Source organism: Caretta caretta, chromosome 6 (genome assembly GCF_965140235.1).
Source record: "Caretta caretta isolate rCarCar2 chromosome 6, rCarCar1.hap1, whole genome shotgun sequence".
Taxonomy (NCBI): domain Eukaryota; kingdom Metazoa; phylum Chordata; order Testudines; family Cheloniidae; genus Caretta; species Caretta caretta.
In genome coordinates this window covers 26,997,779-27,015,329 of record NC_134211.1, presented here as the reverse complement: position 1 = coordinate 27,015,329, position 17,551 = coordinate 26,997,779, and the positions used below count along the sequence as shown (strand labels likewise).

The 17,551-nt window shown below is 40.9% G+C and overlaps 1 protein-coding gene across 2 annotated transcripts in view; it reads right to left on the bottom strand.

Annotated features, from left to right (window-relative positions):
• TSG101 (tumor susceptibility 101) overlaps nt 1-16,970 on the bottom strand; it is a 47,082-nt gene extending 30,112 nt beyond the window's left edge. The window contains exons 1-5 of one of the 2 annotated variants that reach the window (XM_048855882.2): nt 16,810-16,970; nt 8,638-8,722; nt 6,212-6,277; nt 5,349-5,512; nt 3,633-3,759 (exon numbers count right to left, since the gene is read on the bottom strand). In XM_048855882.2, the coding sequence (XP_048711839.1) occupies nt 3,633-3,759; nt 5,349-5,512; nt 6,212-6,277; nt 8,638-8,722; nt 16,810-16,851 (484 nt within the window). In that variant the 5' untranslated portion in view covers nt 16,852-16,970. The remainder of the gene's footprint in view (nt 1-3,632; nt 3,760-5,348; nt 5,513-6,211; nt 6,278-8,637; nt 8,723-16,809) is intronic. The other variant, XM_048855884.2, reaches the window with a different exon arrangement.
• Nucleotides 16,971-17,551: the final 581 nt, after the last annotated feature.

Here is a 17,551-nt window from a genome sequence, read left to right as displayed (position 1 = left end):
ATGTCCAGATTTTAAAAAAGTTTTATGAAGTTTCTCACAGTCCCCTGGTGAGAAACTGACTGGCTGCCCCAGTGAAACAGACGATAACAAAGTGGCTGTTAAAAGCACACAAAAAACAAACCTGAAAAATACATTTTGCTAATTTATTAAATTATAGTAGCCTGAGGTATTATTTGCAAATATAACAGGTACAAAGTTTTCAGCGAAATTTGACTTTCAGTTGCCCCTTTAAGCATAGTATAGTTCGTACTCCTCAGTAACTCTACACTTGCACTGACATCTACTGTTAAAAATTAAAATAGTTCATGCTCTTTGCCGAGTTATTGAACATTTTTACTACAGGTCAGAGTAATGCTGCCAACTGACCTAGGAGAAATCCAATCTCTCAGCTAAAAAAACCTCAAAACTTTTGCAGAAGGAAGGATGGGAAGGGGGTGTGGGGAATGACTGATTTATGCCATCTTGAAAGCAGATTTCTAATGTCTTAACAGATCTAGCAGTGTCTGATTTAAGGCATGGAGAAACAGGAAAGGAGTAAATATACTGTATTCTCGACTCTTATCTCAAACACTTTTACTGAAATTTTATATTTATGCAAAAATCAAAACTGAATGTGTTACAGTTTGCATTTTTGGAGTATTTTTACCATTGATAAAGTCTATTCCTGTCGAAGTCAGACACTATGAATACAATAAAACATTAAAAATATGCTCTTGAATCAACATAGCTTCACTTATTCACACTTGAGAACGCACCTTTAACTGTGAGTTAAAATATCTATTGTCAAGTTACGTTTAAGAGAAACATTCTGTTTTTAACTGCATCGGGGGATGTCCTACTGAAGCTAAATCATAAACTCAGACCTGCATTGTTGCTAAGTCATGAAGCTGAGGAAAGATTCAGAGCAAGAGATACAGTTGGGATGGAATGAGATAAAGAATGGAGAAATCAGTTCATTAATTCATCTAATTTCATTAATATCTTCCCTGCTACTTGTGTCAGATCTGGAACAGATGTACCCACAGAAGAGAAACTGCCAAGGAATTCAGGTCCCCCAAATGCAGTACTTTCAAAGAGTCTCCTAATCTTAGTAGTGCTATTATAACTCTCACTTCAAGCTAGGGGAGCTCATCTATACATTCACATTCCTTCATTAAGTTGATGGCACAAAGGGATAATTTCCAGTATAACTTTCTGTCAGTTGCACGGGCATAACTCCCACTGAAGCAAGTGAGAGTTGTACATGCAACTGGTGATAAGATAATTAGGCCCCTTGCAATCAGAATGACAATATGAATAATTTTAATGTCCTATGATAATTGTCTCCACAGGGGTGGAGCTCAGCAATGACCTGTGCTACCTAGATCCTATCTAAACATGAAAACTTAATTCCCGAAATTCAAATGTTGGAAAATCAAGAAATGCAGAATGAGAGTTTGGGGAATTAATCTCTTGCACCCAGGAAGGGTATAAGCAGCGCAAAACACTGCGGAGTGCCAGCAACCTTATGTTAACAAAAGTTTACACATTTTAATTTTTCAGACGATGGTGCCAATGAGGGAAAGGTAGTCTAAGTGGGATGGCAAGGGGAAAAGGACGTTACCGGAGGCATGAGTGGCCAAGTGAAGGCCAAGCACACGAGGGCAGGTCTGTGAAAAGGCACCCTTCCTCCATTAAACAATCTCAAAATACTGCCCCAACAACATACTCCCCACTGCTCCCCTTTCATGCCCCTACCACAGGCCTTTTACAGCAGCAGTCCAACAACAATGGAGACTATGATGTCTGCTGATTTGAACCTTGTCAAAAAGGGAGAGAAGCTGATTCAGGGTTGGAGCTTCTACCTCCAATCCGAAACCGGCAGTGTCAGTCTCTTCCTTTCTCCTGTAGGAGGCAGCAGGTAGGGGGTAGATGATGGGAAATGGCAAGGAGTGGAGCACAGCAGAACAGCAGATGAAGCTGGTCCAGTAGAAGTTTGGTCCCTGAAGCAGCTGCCCTTTCTGGTGAAGATCATGGTCTTTGAGAGAGTGGATGCTTTGCAGGCAGATACTGTTAACCTTAAAATACTTATATGACCCCATTACCATAGTATCCTGAGTGCCCGACAGTCTTTAAGGTATTTATCTTAGGACCACCCCTGTGAAGTAAGGAACTGCTATTATCCTCACATTAGAGATGGGACACAGGCAGAGAGAGACTAAGTGACTTGCTCAAGGTCACACAGGAAGTCTCACAGAGCAGGGAGACCTGGGTTCAATTTCCAAGCTAATGTCCTAGCCACTGTAACATCCCCTCTCTCTAACAACACCAACCAGCTGCTGGAGAAGAACACTTTTCCTAGGGCATGGTGAGGAGGGAATTGGGTTTCCTTTGAGCAGGCTGGGACAGGGAAGGCATTTAGAGCAAGGCTAATTGCCACATGGGGCTATCCTGAAATGCTGTCACTACCCCCACCCCATCTGTAATGCTCCTATTTTATTCCCTCTGCACTAGAAATGTCCTTCCCCAGTTATGTTCACAGCAAGCCTGGTCCCACAAACCAGGAATATGACCTGTTAAACTGCAGATGGTTTGTTGGTTGGGGCAGCTGCAAGCGGAAAGGACCTGATCACTGTACTTCCTCCTGGCAGTGCTTCAACTACCAGTTCCCCAGTTAGGTGTGGAGGGGAGCTGGTTCCTTAGAGGCTGTGAGGAATGTAGCTCCATGCTTTCTTTGCTTATCTGACAATAGTCCAAGCCGGTGAACTCCCTGGTTGACCAACTAAGAGTCCCAGTTTGGTGAACCAGAAGGTTCTTCACACAAGGGCCCACCGCAGAGGACCTGCAAGCAAGCAACCATAGAGGCTGGTGGAGTAATGGAGGTTGATGGTAGAGACAGACCCCATACCCTAACAATAATCTCTCCCAGATAACCTGCACATCCCTTTCCTCCTCTGGTCACACAAAGTTCTGCACAACCTCCCTACAGCCCACTACATCAGACCTATGAACATGATCATCCTTCTGACAAAATGTAACAAAACACTTTAGAAAGCCTTTTTTTTTATTTTTGTATAGACAGTGCTTAAGGTAAGAGCTTAAAAGGAGGTTGCAAAAGGAAAAAAAATTGGTATGTGAAAGGAAAAGAACTCAAAATTGAAGAGGAAAATCAATAGTCTAAAAACCTACAAGGCAATTCTGAATTTGATTAACCAATGATTAAGAAGCCAACAAATAGAGAAAGGACACAGGTACTGTTGTCCTGGATCCTGGAGAAAAAGATTTTAGAAAAATTCTAACAAAAAGAATTTCAATTTTCAAGACATAAAATGAGTAAGGCACAAATAAGGTTATCAGAGGAAGTCAGTATAAGGTAAGAATGAATTCTGGCAATGTCTAGGGATGGCAATCAGCAGTCAAACTTAATAGTTTAATATGATAATACATTTCCTTCTATTAAAATATTATGAGAGCCAAAAGCCAAATGGTATTATGGCATAATTCAAAAAGCTACAAGTACTACAGAAACTGGGCCATCAGTTTTCAACACTATAGAGTACAATAAATCATTTGTCAAAATATTGCACAGGGTAGCCAAAATGCTTGATAATGAACTGAAAATACTTTAAAATATGTGTCTGCACATCACTTACTATTTGGTGGTCCTGTTGCTTGGTATGGTTGGAAGGATGTTGAAATGGTAGGCCGAGAAAAGACTGGAGGTTCCTCTCCGAACACCACGATCATAATTTGAATCAATCCTATCAAGTCTGACTGGGGCTATGAGGGAAAGCAGATCAAAAGCTGTTGATTTTTTTTTTGTACTAAAGACAGCTGACTTTGATAGCTGACTGCTAACAATAATGACTTAGTACCATCTCATCACATACCACTGGTCAGCTGAATATTTTCTCTCCTCCTATTTATAGACCCAACCTAGTAGATTCCAACTTAGTCAGCTTGTGCGACTAGCATGATGTTAAATAATCAAGAGGGAACAAACAGCTGGAATAGTGCTGATACAGAGCTACACTCTGGACAATGCACGGTTCCATGTGAATTACAGTACTGCAACTGAAGAAGGACTAAAACTACCATAAAAGTTTAGTTATTTTAAAGACTTAACCAACACTGAGTCATGAAAATTAAGTACAGAAGACTAAACATTCTAATGGTTCCAACCCACATGAGGTGCAGGCTTTCCTCAGTTTGACACACAGCACAATAGTTAGATTGTTGCAGGTCATTAATGAGGCCAATAAAGATCACTCTTGTGTCCTGTACTCAACAGCCTGATTTTCACTGCAAATAGTATAAAAAGATGATCAATTACATTCCATTTACAGCTCAGTGTCAGGCAAACTTCAAATCCAGAGTTACCATAATGTGATTTGGAGGTAAAATTGTATCTTATTCCTAAAAGTATGCTTGCCCTTATTGTTTCAATGGCAGTATAAAAAGCAGTGTTTATTCACATTATAGAACAGAGAGACCAGCTAAAAGTTTCAATATTAAGTGAAGTGTTCTCCCTAATGGGGGTAGAATACTAAATAGCAGAGAGGGACAAATACTCACAAGAGGTATCAGAGGAACGAGCAGAGATATGAGGATATGCTAAATTTTGCCCTCCTTTTTACACATAAAGAAGGAAGTTCCCAGAGTGCCTTTGCTGCTGTTTCTTAAATTAAAACTTTCAACATGAAAATACACTCTTTGCTTTTCAAGCCATGTCTATAAAACAGTGAGTGCTCTCTGAAGGAGAGTTCAGAATATAAACAAGTTACAGAAACAAAGCCGTTTCAAGTGCCATTTTTTATCATCCTTTCAGTAGGTTTTGCTAAGGTTTAAAAATTTCAACTGTTCTACAAACAGTTCATCTTCATAGTTTCACCTTAAGTTTGTCACAGTACTATAATTTTGTCCCAGGGACATCCCTGAAAATCCCTAAATTGCTTTCAATAACTACACTCTCCCTACTGCTCTCTTAAGGACCTATATCCAATCAAACCTGTCAGGAAAGGAAGCTTACATGAATTCCCCTTTTGAAACCACCAATGCTGTGCTCCTTCACTAGCCAGAAGAGTTGTCATTAGGCATAGCTAGCTGGCCAACAGTGAAAGTGATATACTGAATTTATTAATTTAAGGCAGTAAAAGTGACATTCAGACAACAGTTTTTGATTAAAAGTCCCAATCCAATGTCCATCCAGTGTCAATTATCTTTCTGGTAATGTGGTGTTTGATGAAAAGATCACCACTGTTTTATTGCTCAAAGCCAAAATGACCAGAATTAGTTAAGAAACTTGATATAATAATCTAATGGAATTCAAGAGTAATCAGTTTGAAGGATTTCAGACTAATTATACTTACATGTTTCCACTCATGCAGATAAGGAAGATATATCTTTCCATTTGCATCAACATGCTTCCCAGTTTTAATGGTCATTGAACTAGTTGGTTTAACAAAACAGATTGGGGGATTGAAAGGGTAGGTATCCAGTAGCCACAGACATATTGGGATATTGTATGTGTTACCTAAAGAAAAGTTAAAAAAGGTCTGAATTTATTCTTCCTCCTCAACTCATTCTGATCTGAGATTTTTAAAATAAACTACTATTAATTACCCATGACTAGATTATACCATTATCTTGAGATCACAAAATTAATGCATGAACCAACATTTGAATCACACTGAAGTATAGGTTTCTAGAGTAAACTGAACTTCACCAAATACATACTTAATGAAGAGCTCCTGGTTTAGCCATGAACTCCATGACTATAATTTACCACTAATAAGGTGTTTTACACAAATGCCCCTCCTCCCCCCGCAACATGAAACACAGAGTCCCTATCTCTAAATTATCCTTAGTCCCACTTGTGAGTTGTTTGCAGTCCTCCCCCTCAGTTGGCTGACAGGTCTGAAAAGCAAAAAACTTTTTTAAAAATAAAAATGTTGTCAAGTATTGACAATAGCACTACTGTGAAATAAAGATGTTGCATCCAACACTATCAGATAGGTAGAGGCTGCCTGGAATAATCAAACAGCCACGAGACAAATACAGCTTGTACGCTATGTTGGAATTCCATAACAGAGCAGAACAAACAAATCTTTTAAAATGTTATATAACATAGTCAAGTTTTTTTTTAAAGAGAATAGTGATTATTAAAACTGAACAATCTACAAGCTGAAATCTTCCAAATGATTTGAAAACAAAGGAAAGATATGATGTATACCTCTATAAGGCACAGGAATGGTTCCAGTGAGGCTCATCAGGTCCCTGGATGAGCCATCATTAAAAACTGAAAGACAATACACAGTATTAAATAATTTTTGCTGAGTTAGCTTTGTGTTCAAATTACCTAAACTTTTTTCAGCCTGTGTGACCTAGACAAATATTTATGCTGTTCTTAAAGAGCGTCTCTTTCTTGAAGATTACATAACTATAAATTGGTAAGTATTTATCCACAGCTGATTAACACCTAAAAACAAAGTATTCTTAGAGATGGGGAAGACAGATTAGAAAATTAGATCTCTTTTCCCTACAAACGTAGGACTGTCTCCTATACTCAAAGCCCCATGTAACGATGCAGCCACATAAATTACCACATAACCCTGTTCTGAATCTAAACTCTCATTTGAGGGAAAAAAAACCCACACTAGTTCTTATAGTTGCAAAGGTGCCCTTCAAAATATGAACTGAATGCAAATTCAATGCACTGTTGTATGCATCCTGAAACAACAGTTCTGAAAGACAAACTGCTTATGTATCTCAGTAGGGTGGTAAATCTGAAGCACACTGAGGATACCTAATATGTTAACACTGTTAACTATTTCACTGTGGGTAATTTTAACAGAAATATCAAGCTAATGTACTTAATCATGGTTGGACATAGTGGCTGATATTGGCATGGTGAAGAGGACCAAAAACAGCGGAACAGTTAGCTGGTGTCCAGGTTTCCTCGGGAGTGAGGAATTCAGCCCCTCCTCCCCCTTTCAAATTTAAAGTCACTTTCACGCCTGCCCAAAAGGTGTGGAGGGAGATGAGTCTTCCCCCCCAGTCAAAAGCTTCAACTGTGCCCTGACTGCCAAAAAACGAAATTGGCTCGCATGCCTTCCCATGTGCCCAAAGTGACAAATGTCTCCGTCCCAAGCTTTCCCCCTGAAAACTTCTACAATACACATATACTTTTTCAATATGTAAACCTGCAGCAGACTGAAAATATGGGGACAGCATACATTTAAAGTGCTATACAACCAACAAGAGATACTATACCACTTATATAGAGGAGGGAGCATGGAGAGAGGTATTGGGCAAAGCAGTACTGAGTAATTCTTGGGTTGCTACCACATAATTTAGCCTTAACTCTCAACGTAGACAGAAGCCTTGGCTACACTGTGTCTTCACCCTTTATATGTTATCAAAAATGAATCTCTCCAGTGTGAATTAGCTTACTGGTAAAGTGGTGTTTAAAATTGAACACAAGAAATTTCACAGGTGCAGTCTCACCAGAGCAGTTTAGAAAGGAACAAGTACATTTATGCTGCAGGATATAAGCCTTTCCATTTGCAGCTCAAAATGGAATTGACATTTTGAACACCATATCACAACACAAAATCATGTCTAGAGTTCTGTCCACTATTCTCCTTTCAGTCTCTTTCAGGGTTATTTCAGGTTCTCTCTCAAGGTAAATGTTTTAGATTACTTCTCCCCAGCTGTTGGTTTGCATTTTTTTCAATTTAAAACTCAGTTATTTTCTACCTGTTTTTAATTGCTCTAGGTCTCTCTGAATATTTCTCCCAAATTAGAGTTATCTGTGAATCCGTTTACACCCTCATTTGGATCTTGGGAAAGACGTTAACTAAATCCAAACATAAAACTAGTTCCTGAAGTGCTCTCTGGAACTTTCCCACACTTAATACATTGCCATTTATTGCTACAATTTAAAAAACAAACAAAACAAAACAAAGGTTAAGGTGACAGCAGTTAAACCACTGATAGGTTAAGCAATTAAAAAATATTTATAATGCGCATTACAAAAACTCTGAAACTGCTTTCCTACACACATGAATATAGAACATTATTCCTACCCTAACAAATGTCAAGATGTTTCACTGTTAACAAGACGCTTTTGGGACGGGGGTCGATTTACTGTTCTTTATAAATAAATATAACAATCAGAATATCTTATACTACAATGGAGCTGAATTTTCCATCTTCCCATAGATTCCAATAGGGCAACAGACTGACTATTGAGCAATACGCAACAGTACAACCTGCAGGATCAAACAAAAACTGAGCTGTGAGGAACAAAGCACTTATTGACAACACTGAAGGGGCAAAAATTCCCCATGTACATTTCTTTTTGAATAAGTGTTCTCTATTTGCATGTTTTTTCCCCAAGGAAGATGAGATCCCGTCAATAGAATTTATTTAACAGAACCTCAAATTCTATACTCTAGTTTCAGTCCTCTCTCATAAAAAGCTATTTAACAGAGTATAAAACAATAAAAATAAATACTTATTACCAGATAATAGGCACCAGTTGCCAACTAAATTTTACTAATTGCAAACTTTAAAGCTGAGGAAATGCCATGAAAATACACTACACATTTAAATCAGAAACAAGAGAGTAGAAGATTTTCTTATGCACAAACTCACCATATGCATCCATTACAGGTTTGAGGTCTTTGTATTGGGTAATAACACTGGTGGTTTCCTGCACCGTCAGATCTCTATACTTATACTGAAAAACAAAAGCATTTAATGCTTGGGCAGCCTTTAAGATGCAAAGCCAGACGTTTTATAAAGTTCTGTCTTGCATTGCTTTCCTTGGAGACAAGCAAACTGGTCAAAAATTGCATTTGCAAAGCTCTAAGTGAAGCACTTATCTACAAAAGTCAAATCCTTAAAAAAAATCAAATATCATTTTTTTAGTTTGCAAAAATCATGTATGTAATCTTATGGTCAAAGTTCAGACTAGTTGTAAATCAGAAGAGTAGAATCAAAGCTGTCCGATGTGGAAAAGACCAAGCGAGTTATGAAATCTATTTTCCCATGATATGATGTAACCATACAAAAGTTTACATTTCTTCCCATTAGGCCTTTTTATTTGTAGTACAAATCCAAACAGAACAAAAGCAAAGGAAAATTAATGGGAAAAAAATGCTAAAAATGCTTTGGGGCTGGTGGTATTTGAGGTTTAAAGAAATCTCTCTCAACCTGCATAACAAGTATGATGGATATAGCAATCCCATTCAGTGTCTCTGGGGCCCATACTGTTCTAAATGTTTTGTATTACAGTGGGCTAGGGGGATTGTATGCTACTCCCGAGGGAATTCTGGGCCAAAAAATGAAAAATTCTGTACACAATATTTTAAAATTCTGCATATTTTATTTGTTAAAACAACACAATGTAATTATGCCAGCTTCAATTATTTTGGTAATTTATTTCAAAGTACCGAGCAGCAATTATGTCTGTAACAATACAGACAACAAAAAAATTCAGGAAATGTTTTTTGAGAAATAGATTTCTTACTAGGAATATTAATATAGAACTCTGAATAATAATTCATTTAAACGTCAACACAGAAAGGTATTTCCTGCACTGCACAGAAGCAGTGCAAAGGCTTGGGGAAGTCAGGGGTAACGGAGGAGCTGAGCAAGAGGGAAATAATTTTTGGGAAGGAGCCTGAGTGTGAACTTGGAGGGTTGTTGGGTGTGGGAAAAGTATGGAACAGGGTTTTTGGTTTGTTTTTTGAGAGGGAGGATTGTTAGGGAGCCTCCCCATGCAGACCCTGGCTGACTCATAGCTTCTCTCATTCAGTCAGGCACATCTACCCTGTCCCCATGTGCCCCGGCACCCCCACTCAGCTACTCCCTCCCCTATCCCCATGTGTCTTTGGTCTACTAGGTTACCATAAGACAGATAGGTGACCTTTGGTAAGTTTTTAGCATGTGTATAGTAACTTTTATTGTTTTTTATATCATCATCATCTCTGTGGTGCTGTTATTTTAAAGGTGCTTGCTTAAAAATGGCTGTGTATTAACTTGTAACTTCTGGCAATACACTGTTCATGGCCCTCGGAGAGAAAGCAATTCACAGACACTGGGTTTTAGGTGGACTGTCTTTATGGCGATACCACAGTGTAAGGCAGGAAGATGTGCAGCCTTAAAACCCTCAGTCAGACAGGAGTGGGAACAGGGCCCCTACCCAAGAGAGATCATGTTTGGAAGCTGGAAACATTAAGTGGGTGCCCTCGAGGAAACAGGCAAGAGGAATACAGGATGCAGTTACCCTGAAACCACAAGTACTTAAACTTTTTTGATACACAGCTATATAATATTTGTAACTCATAAAATATGTAAATTAAGCTCAACAGTGTGATGTGAAATATTTGTTCAACATACAAACTTATGTAGAGAGTAACAATATTCATAATTCCTACTGGGAAAGCAGATGCTCTTCGCTGCTATAACAGAAGTGGGCAAACTACGGCCCACAGGCTGGACTGTCCTGCCCAGTTCCTGAGCTCCCGGCCGGGGAGGCAAGCCCCCGGCTCCTCCCCCACAGCTTCCGCTCACTGTGCCACCAGCGCCCTGGCCCGCCACTCCTGCCAGGCAGCATGGTGGTGTGGCTGGTTCTGGCATGGTAAGGGGGCGGGGGGGGGGTTCCAGGGGGCAATCAGGGGACAGGGAGCAGTTGGATGGGGTGAAGGTCCTGGGGGGGCAGTCAGGGGACAGGGGGCGGTTGGATAGGTGTTGGAGTCCCAGGGGGCAGGGAGCAGAGGGGGTTGGATGGGGCAGAGGTTCTGGGGGAGGGCAGTCAGAGGACAGGGGGTGGTTGGATAGGCATGGGAGTGTCAGGGGGTGGGGTGGATAGGCGTTGGGGTAGTCAGGGGACAGGGAGAAGCGGGGGTTGGATGGGGGTGGGGTCCCGGGGGGGCGGTCAGGGGACATGGAGCAGGGGGGATTGGATGGGTTGGGGATTATGATGGGGGCAGTCAGAGGGCAGGAAGTGGGAGGGGGCCAAACTGTTTGGGGAGGCACAGCCTTCCTTACCCAGCCCTCCATATAGTTTTGCAACCTCGATGAGGCCCTCAGGCCAAAAAGTTGCCCACCCCTGTGCTATAACATACATATGTGCAGGGACACAGTGGAGAAGGCAGCCATGCTACTGTAAAAGCCACAAGATGCATGTTGCCGCCCCCATCCCATTTCAGGCTGTGCCAGTGAGAGCACGATTTTCAACCAGTGCTAGGGTGCACGGATTCAGGAGTGCTGCTTATACTGAAGGTTCCAAACTGAGCTAGAGGCAAGTATTTTTACGATTAAGTTCAATTTTTATTTGAAGTGTGTAAGTGCATTTGTGAGGAATACAGGGTGAGGAATGCCCCTTTAGAGAGGGAATAATGTGGAAACAGGGTGACCTCACTCTAATGGTGAGCGGAGGCAGGGGTGTCTTCTCCTCATAAAAAAGTCAAACAGAAGAGATGGCTACAAAGCGTTGTGGGCCTGGAAAGGGTACAGGTAGTCCCAGGCTCCAGGAGCACACCAACTCAGCATAACAGCCGCGGTACTGTTGTCTCATGGCCCACCCCTTTTGTATGGTGTGGACCTACTCCCTTAGCAGCAGGGAGAAGCTGATATCATGGAGATCTGTAAAAATAGGCAGTCTACTATATAATTCAATGGTTCTCAAACTGGGGTTCATGAATCACCAACTGTCCACAAACCATCTGCTCATGGGTAGCAGAAAGCTAGCTTGGCATATTATCATGTCTCGTCTCTAACTGCTAATCTACACCAAGATAGGTAAAACACACTACTTTTCTAATATTCTTCCATGTGAACAATTACAGTAATTGGTGTTCATATAACATTGCTGTTAACTCACATGATTAACTCAAAAAAATTAATCACGATTAACTGCAGTTTTAATTGCACTGTTAAACAATAGAAAACCAATTGAAAATTATTAAATATTTTGGATGTTTTTCTACATTTTCAAATATATTGATTTCAATTATAACAGAATACAAAAGTGTACAGTACTCACTTTATATTTTTATTACAAATTTGCACTGTAAAAATTAACAAAAGAAAGTGTTTTCCAATTCACTTCAGACAAGCACCTTAGTACAATCTCTTTATCACGAAAGCGCAACTTACAAATGTAGATTTTTTTTTTGTTACATAACTACACTCAAAAACAAAGTGAAGTCCATTCAGTACTACTACTTGTTCAGCCAATTGCTAAGAGAAACCAATTTGTTTACATTTACGGGAGACAATGCTGCCCGCTTCTTATTTACAATGTCACCTGAAAGTGAAAACAGACGTTGGCACAGCACTTTTGTAGCCGGCATTGCAAGGTATTTACATTCCAGATATGCTAAACCTTTGTATGCCCCTTCATGCTTTGACCACCATTCCACAGGACATGCTTCCACGCTGATGACGCTCATTAAAAAAATAATGTGTTAATTAAACTTGTGACTGAAATTCTCGGGGGAGAACTGTATGTCTCCTGCTCTGTTTTACGGACATTCTGCCATATAGTTCATGTTATTGCAGTCTCGGATGATGAGCCAGCATGTTGTTCGTTTTAAGAACATTTTCACTGAAGATCTGACAAAACAAAGAAGGTACCAATATGAGATTTCTAAAGATAGCTACAGCACTTGACTCAAGGTTTAAGAATCTGAAGTGCCTTCCAAAATCTGATGAGGACAGGGTGTGGCGCATGCTTTCAGAAGTCTTAAAAGAGCAACACTTCGATGTGGAAACTACAGAACCCGAACCACGAAAAATAAAATCAACCTTCTGCTGGTGGCATCTGACTCAGATGATGCAAAAGAACATGCATTGGTCCGCACTGCTTTGGATCCTTATCAAGCAGAACCCATCATGAGCATGGATGCATGTCCTCTGGAATGGTGGCTGAAGCATGAAGGGACATAAGAATCTTTAGCGTACCTGGCACATAAATATCTTGCCACGCTGGCTACAACAGCGCCATGTGAATGCCTGTTCTCACTTTCAGGTGACATTGTTAACAAGAAGTGGGCAGCATTATTTCCTGCAAATGTAAACAAACTTGTTTGTCTGAACAACTGGCTGAACAAGAAGTAGGACTGAGTGGACTCGCAGGCGCTAAAGTTTTACATTGTTTTATTTTTGAAAGCAGTTATTTTTTGTAATTCTACATTTGTAAGTTCAACTTTCATGATAAAGAGATTGCACTACAGTACTCGTATTAAGTGAATTGAAAAATACTATTTATTTTATTTTTACAGTGCAAATATTTAAAATAAAAATAAATATAAAGTAAGCACTGTACACTTTGTATGCTGTGAGGTAATTTAAATCATATTTGAAAATGTGGAAAACATCCAACAATATTTATATAAATAGTATTCTATTATTGTTTAGCAGTGCAATTAATCACGATTCCTTTTTTTAATTGCTTGACAGCCCTAGTTATGCTTGTCAGATAAACATGAATGTTGTGAGACTTGTGTTTGCAGAGTGCTGAAAAGTGTTGTATGCATACAGTATTATTTCAATCCTAGTTTTTTCTCTGGAGACAGAAGAAAGCATTTATTATCAGGAATAAATCTAAAACATCTTAATGACACAGCTTAGCTGACTTGGAACGATGATTTAAAACTATGAAGTCTGATTGAAGATTTATAATTTAATTCAGAGAGTGTTACATCACTCCTATATATATTGCTCTTTATAGTAATTTCAAATTTCTGGATTGACATTTTCAGATACTTCGGGGGAAATATTTCTTCTTTTTTAAGCACACAGAAAAGCGAGCTTTGGCAATTGTTTGATTTTTCCCCCCTTAGATTTAAAAAAATATTGTTGCAGTGACTGCTTTATTATCCTGGTTGTTCAATAATTTATCATCCCTTACTTTCAATAGACATGCAAATGAGTTTGGCTACGGATGCTGCTATAAACAGAGCAAATGCTGCAACAATCACTCTCATGTGATTTTTAAGATTATTCAGATAACTATGGAATACTGAGAGACTGAAAAATATTGCATACAGAAGAATGATATTTGAGGGAATATTTTTTCTTATTTCTGAAATGATGGACTTTCTCCAACTTTGAGTTATTTTCAACTACACTATCAAATTTCAAATAACTCCTTTCAGCTACATCTGCAATTATGTAACATGTTTGTGCCCTTTATTTTCCTTTTCACTCCAATTTGTATTAAATAAGCAAAGTTTTTGATCTAATATTTTATGCCCTCTGAATAATGGTTCAAAATATAAACTGTCAGTTTGAATAAGGGTTCAGAGAGAGTCTCCAAAATCTAAATGTATTAATCTGAGCAAATATTTAGCTCTTACATATAATGCTTTTTCAGTCACAGATCTCAAGCCACTTTACAAACAACAGTAAATACTTCCATTTTATAGATCAGGAAACAGAGGCACAGAGCCTAAGTGATTTGCCCAAGCTCACACAGTAAGTCAGTGACAGCAGTAAATACTTGCAGAACTCTTTACGTTCACTTAAATTAGAAGTCATTTACTGTTACAGTTTTTGAATATTTCCCATTAGAAATACCTAAAAGTCTCCTTATAGCCACACATTTAAGAAGTATAATTTCTTTTCTGTGAAAGCAAGTTCAAAGAAGTGGAGAGAGATTAAAGAAGCCTCTACTTTCATCTGCTAGTAGGTGAACAGCAGTTTTCACTGAGATCATATGTAGCAAATCAGGATGAATTTCTTTATATATAAATATGATCTGATTAACATTCTTCCAATTGTCTGCATGGACCTCCAAAGTGAAAAACAGAAACTCGCTACCTCACCAATCACAATTTCTTTCTCAGAAAGTAAAACAGATTACTTTCCTGTTTTTTTATACAGTCAAATTAGATCTAATTTTTTTAGAAAGTTCATAAGCGTAACTTCAAAGATGAAACCCTGCCCATACCCCTCTGAAATGTGAAGTAATCAATACTGTACACCCAATATGAAAAGCCTTTAAATATTACAATACAGTGCAACTTTCTGATGACAGTAGCTGGTGGCAGGGATTAGCTCAGTAGGATTTTAGCATGGGCCTCAGCTTCAACATTTAGGTGGAGCAGCTTTTCTTGAAGACTCTTCAGTACGTTTTCTTCACTGTTACTGAAGGCACCAAGCAAGTCCTTGTGTGACTGCTAATGTGTTTGTCAGGTGACCACTGAAATGTTTTAAGTTAACATAGGAAAACAATCTCAGAGATTGAGTTTTCATCTGTCAATTTGATTGACCATGACTAGTAAGTGACCACGAATAAAGGTTTACTACCTGAGAATTAATAAAGGTTGTCTCACACATCTAAAAAAAATACTCTGAATGTTAATTACTGGCAGTCTCTGGTTTCCAAAAATTTACAACCGCTAAGTTTATTAGCGCTATTTTCTCAATTTTGTACAGCCGAAGGATGTGCACAACTATTACAACCCATTAATTTTTGGTTCAATCATAAGTGCAAAATCAATTTCTAAAAACATAAATGCTAAATATCAATGGTACAGGGGAAACCTACAACAGTAACCAATGTAATACAGAAATAAGTGAGTATTTTAATGTTAATATGGAAAGTGCTAACACTGCCATGCAAATACCCCACTCAGTACAATTTTGTTCCTTTTTTTGTGTAATGGCAGCATCTGCTGTACAAGTGGTTCTTACTGATCCCTAGCGTGGTGGTTTTAAAACCAATTTGAGACACAGTAAGTAACCACAAGGCAAGTACTGTCTTTTTTCTTTGTATTTGTACAGCGCTTAGCATAATGAAGGTTCACAAGTAGGGCTCCTAGGCACTTCAGTAAAAAAATAGTTAAACCCCATTTGGCTGAACCCAACCACTATTTAAAAAGCCCTCTTAGAAATGGTGATACCACCACACTTACTAGACTTGTTACTAGAATACTTTACATTTATATAAAATCTTTCAGCCAAGGAACAAAATCAAACACTTCAATGCATTATGGGGAAATGGAAGCACAAATGTGCTCAAGATCACAAAGAAAGTTAGTAGAACTACAGAGTCCTGACTCCTCAGCACCAGTTTAAGCTGATGGCTTGTTCAGCAGGTTAACAGGAGGGCAGCTTCCGAACCGATGTCAAACTGAAGTGCTCAGAGCCAGCGAAGCACGACGGGGACCTATAATTATTTTCTCGCAATAACTCTGAGATCAGGTTTCCTTGAGCCACAAGCAAAAGGGGTGGTTTTTCCAGCTACCGGCGAGGGAAGAAGGCAGCCAAAGCAGCTAAATTCTGCTGACTCCTGCATCACCCCCGCCCCAGGGGCGAAGACCAGGTAGGGCCGGCTCCTGTCCCAGAGACACCTATGCGGTCCCTTAGCCCACCGTAGAGTGGCGGCGGCAGAGGCAAGACGCAGCGCTGCCTCTCCGCACGGGGCGGGGGGAGACTCGCTGCAGGCGCCTGGAGACGAGGCCCCCCCACCCCCAGCAGGAGTCCGTGCACCGCCCGCCGGCTCAGGGCTCCCTACACAATAGCCTCCACGGGCGGGGGCGGGTCTCGCCTGGCTGCTCCAGCCCCACCCCAGCGAGGCGTCCAGGACGGGAACCCCCGGGGAAAGGGCAGGAGGGGGACGGACCCCAGCTTGGAGGCGGGTCGGGAAAAGCAGGCGGATCTACGAGATATTGCGGGGCGGGGGGAGCAGAACAGACCAGGCCGCCCGGTGCCGGGCGTGTGGCGGAGCCGACAGGGTGTGTGTGTGTGTGTGTGTGAGGGGGGTGGAGCGGCCGCTTCCCGGGCGGCAGCGTCTCGGGAGCGGCCGCTTACCTTGGCGAGCATCTTCTTCAGCTGGCTCTCGGACAGCGCCATGGCAGCCTCGCCCCCCTGACTGGCCGCCGTCACCGGCGCCGCCGCGCAGACGAGAGAGCGGCCTAGCGCGCGCCTCCAGCTCCTCCTCCTGCATAAACAGGAAGCTCACTGCGGGCTCGCTTCCGGCAGGACCCATTTCCGCCGGCCGATACGTCACTTCCGAACTCGGCGGCGCTTGCCCTCGTCACGTGATAGTGGGGCGTTCAGGCAATACTGGGCCTCGGCCAACGGCTGAGAGCTTCAGAAAGGTCATGTGACGTGTGGGGGGGGAAAGAGGAGAGAGAGAGACGGAGGCGAACACACCTTGACGCCTGGCAGGGCCCTGGCAGCTGCGCCTGAGCCTGGAAGAAGCGGAAAGTGGCTCATGGACAGCACATCTACACAGCAGCGCCAACCACCTTAAAGTGGTTTAGCTGAACCGGTTCTGAACATTTCCCTTGTAGGGACCTTGCCTTCAAGAGTGTTTCTACCCTTCGGCTGAAGCAGACTGGGCCTCACCCACAGGGGCAGCACCACACAGGCTGCAAGGGGAATAATGGCACCAGCAAGTCTAGTTCTTCAAGTGCACCTCTGAGAACAAGAGGGCCCCCCAAGATAGTACTCACAAGCCATTGCCAGCCCCAGGCTATGCCCTACTACATGACAGCAGTGTATAAACTGGGCCTTGCTGTGACTAGGGTAATCTGTTTTTTGTCAAGGT